This window comes from Sinocyclocheilus anshuiensis, unplaced genomic scaffold, assembly GCF_001515605.1.
Source record: "Sinocyclocheilus anshuiensis isolate Anshui unplaced genomic scaffold, SAMN03320099.WGS_v1.1 scaffold238, whole genome shotgun sequence".
Lineage (NCBI taxonomy): Eukaryota > Metazoa > Chordata > Actinopteri > Cypriniformes > Cyprinidae > Sinocyclocheilus > Sinocyclocheilus anshuiensis.
The window spans coordinates 2,236,625-2,239,148 of NW_015547674.1; the positions used below are offsets into that span (position 1 = coordinate 2,236,625).

Consider the following 2,524-nt stretch of genomic DNA (forward strand, 5'->3'; position numbering starts at 1 on the left):
AATAGCCTTTGTGCACAGCCAGCCTTGTACTCTTCTAGGTTCAAAAAACTGTCGTCCATAGAATGCGTTTCACAAATTCGAACATCTGGGTTGTGCTGTTCTGTTGTAAATAAATCTTAACCAATGATTCCTAATTGCATCTACTTCCGGAAGGCCAAATAAAGTGCTTTTGCTTTCGCACTGAATCACACAGCGTCTCCCTGACATGCTGCATCAACACTACTGCTGATCCTGAAACCACGCCTTCTTTCTTTGCGTGCACATTTGGGCGGCATTATGCTAATATTTCCACATAGTGACCTAGATATGTGGGGGCATGTTAGAACGAGCCGTTTTAGGTAGGTGTGGCTGACTCTTAACTTTTATAAAGAATATCTCTTTGGATTTGAGACTTTTGCAACTTTACAGATCTTCTTTATGCACCAAGAGCTTGTAACACTCCAAAGAGAAAGGAAAACTTGAAATCGCATCATATGACCCCTTTAATATCTAACAGAATTTGTTTGCTGGAGATAAAACGTAATTTCTCTCTCGCTGTAGTCATGACTGATGAACAGAAGGCCAGACATTGCACCAAGAGACCAATGACAAAAGAAGACTATGAGGCCAGGCAAAGCATCATCCGCCGGGTCCTGGACCCCGAGACGGGGCGAACCAGGTAAGTTTCCATCAGCCTGCTCCATCCACAAGACAATGAAACGTTAACGTGATGAACTTTCATGCAGGCTCGTACGAGGCGATGGGGAAATCTTAGAAGAAATTGTCAGCAAGGAGCGACACAAGGAAATCAACAAGGTGCATGTCTTACGGAACCTTTCTGTGAATAGGAAAAATATTTCAAATCGTCATCATTTCTTCTTGTTTCTCACACAGCAAGCCACTAAGAGAGATGGTGATGGCTTCCAGAAGAGAGTGGGCATCAATAGGTAGCGAGGTGTGCATTTCGAGACAACTTCAAGCCAATCCAAAGCCTTCTCCTGCATTTATACAAGAATTCAACTATTTCTTCATTTCTTAGTTCTTGGTTTAGATTCCTCCCCAGTTACTAAATATCACAGAAATGTGATTCCAGAACAACAGTTTGCCCTCAGATATTGTATTGTAATGTCCTGGCGGCTAAATGAGGCGAATTAATTCATAGTCAAAGCAGGAAGAGTCTGGATCTCATTTTTCTGTTAATGTAGAAATTGGCTAATTTATTTGCAGTCTGATGGTTTTCACTCCCACCGAAGCTCAGCATCTCTTAAATATCAACTGATGGTATTACAGAGGACTGCCGCAACATCAATAAAATATCTTTCTTACACATTATGTTGGTTTTCTCCTTTCTTTAAAATAGGAGAGGATTGCATCGAAACTGTATTCAATACATTTCGAATATATTTGTACATATAAGTGCATTCGTTTGACTTATTGAGCCAATGCAGTGTATCAGTCGGAGCATGCAGGATTCATTTGTAAATGAATTGTTATTGTTGACGTCCGTAATATATAGTGTCAGTTTGCGCTTGGTAAGTGTTACGTATAAGTTGTTTAGATGTGTGTGCCTATTGAATACTCTATGTATGTAATATTAAGCAGGAAATATGAAACATCAACATATCTCTGGGATTATTCGCAGAAACTGATTTGAATACATTATACAATAAATATTACACACCTCCAATATTGTATTGCACTAAATTGCATTAACATTCAAGGTGTTCTAAATAAGTGTTATAAAACGGAGAGTTCCGGTCCTTGATTCTGATTGGTTGAGCCAAGTTCAAAGCCGTTGTAAATTACTCTACAAACACACACCTTTGTTTACATTTCTGTGTTGCTCGGCAAGCACTTTGTTGGAACCACACCTGTTTCTGAGGAACTACATTGTTTGGCTGAAGAATACTGTTTTTATTTAAATAATTACACTTTATTTGCTCTGTTTTAATTTGTGAAAACTTACTACGTATATGGAATAACCGTTTTATAAAAGCAATAAGCCCCGTGAAGCCGTGGTTTACAGTGAATTTATAACAGCTAAGGGGCGTTGTTAGGCACGAGCTGTTATAAATTCACTGTAAACCACGGCTTCACGGGGCTTACTGCTTTATTTGGTTGCTCAGTAAATGTAAACAAATATTATTGTGACAGTTCTTGTTTTGTTTGTTACTACAGTTACCAGGGAATCAAATGCAAAGAATAACTTTACATTTTTTTTTTGTTTTCTTGTAAGGTGTTTAAATATTGCTGGCCCACTTTGACTGAATGGTTTAGATGAAGTGCGCAACCTTTAACCTTCAGTTATTATTCTCTAGTCTAATTCATTAAATACATTGGCATTCACTGGTCATTTTATAGTTGACATGTATAGTCTACTTTTTTTTAGAAAACAGAAATGGGTGTGCAGTCAGGAAATTCAAACCAGGAATGGAAGAGAGGAAGGCGAGGCATGAGGTTAAGTCTGTGGTGTAAAGAAGAGCAAAATGTAGATGCAGAATAGAAATGGAGGCAATTAAAGTTCATTTAAAGTGTTTAGAGAACA

General features: G+C 38.2%; 1 protein-coding gene across 1 annotated transcript; it reads left to right on the plus strand.

Annotated features, from left to right (window-relative positions):
- Nucleotides 1–509: 509 nt before the first annotated feature.
- On the plus strand, nucleotides 510–1,311 carry LOC107702925 (ADP-ribosylation factor-like protein 6-interacting protein 4). Its single transcript, XM_016505371.1, has 3 exons — nucleotides 510–658; nucleotides 726–795; nucleotides 874–1,311. The coding sequence occupies exons 1-3, from the start codon at nucleotides 543–545 to the stop codon at nucleotides 928–930; spliced, it is 243 nt and encodes an 80-aa protein (XP_016360857.1). The 5' UTR covers nucleotides 510–542; the 3' UTR covers nucleotides 931–1,311.
- The last annotated feature ends 1,213 nt before the right edge of the window (nucleotides 1,312–2,524 follow it).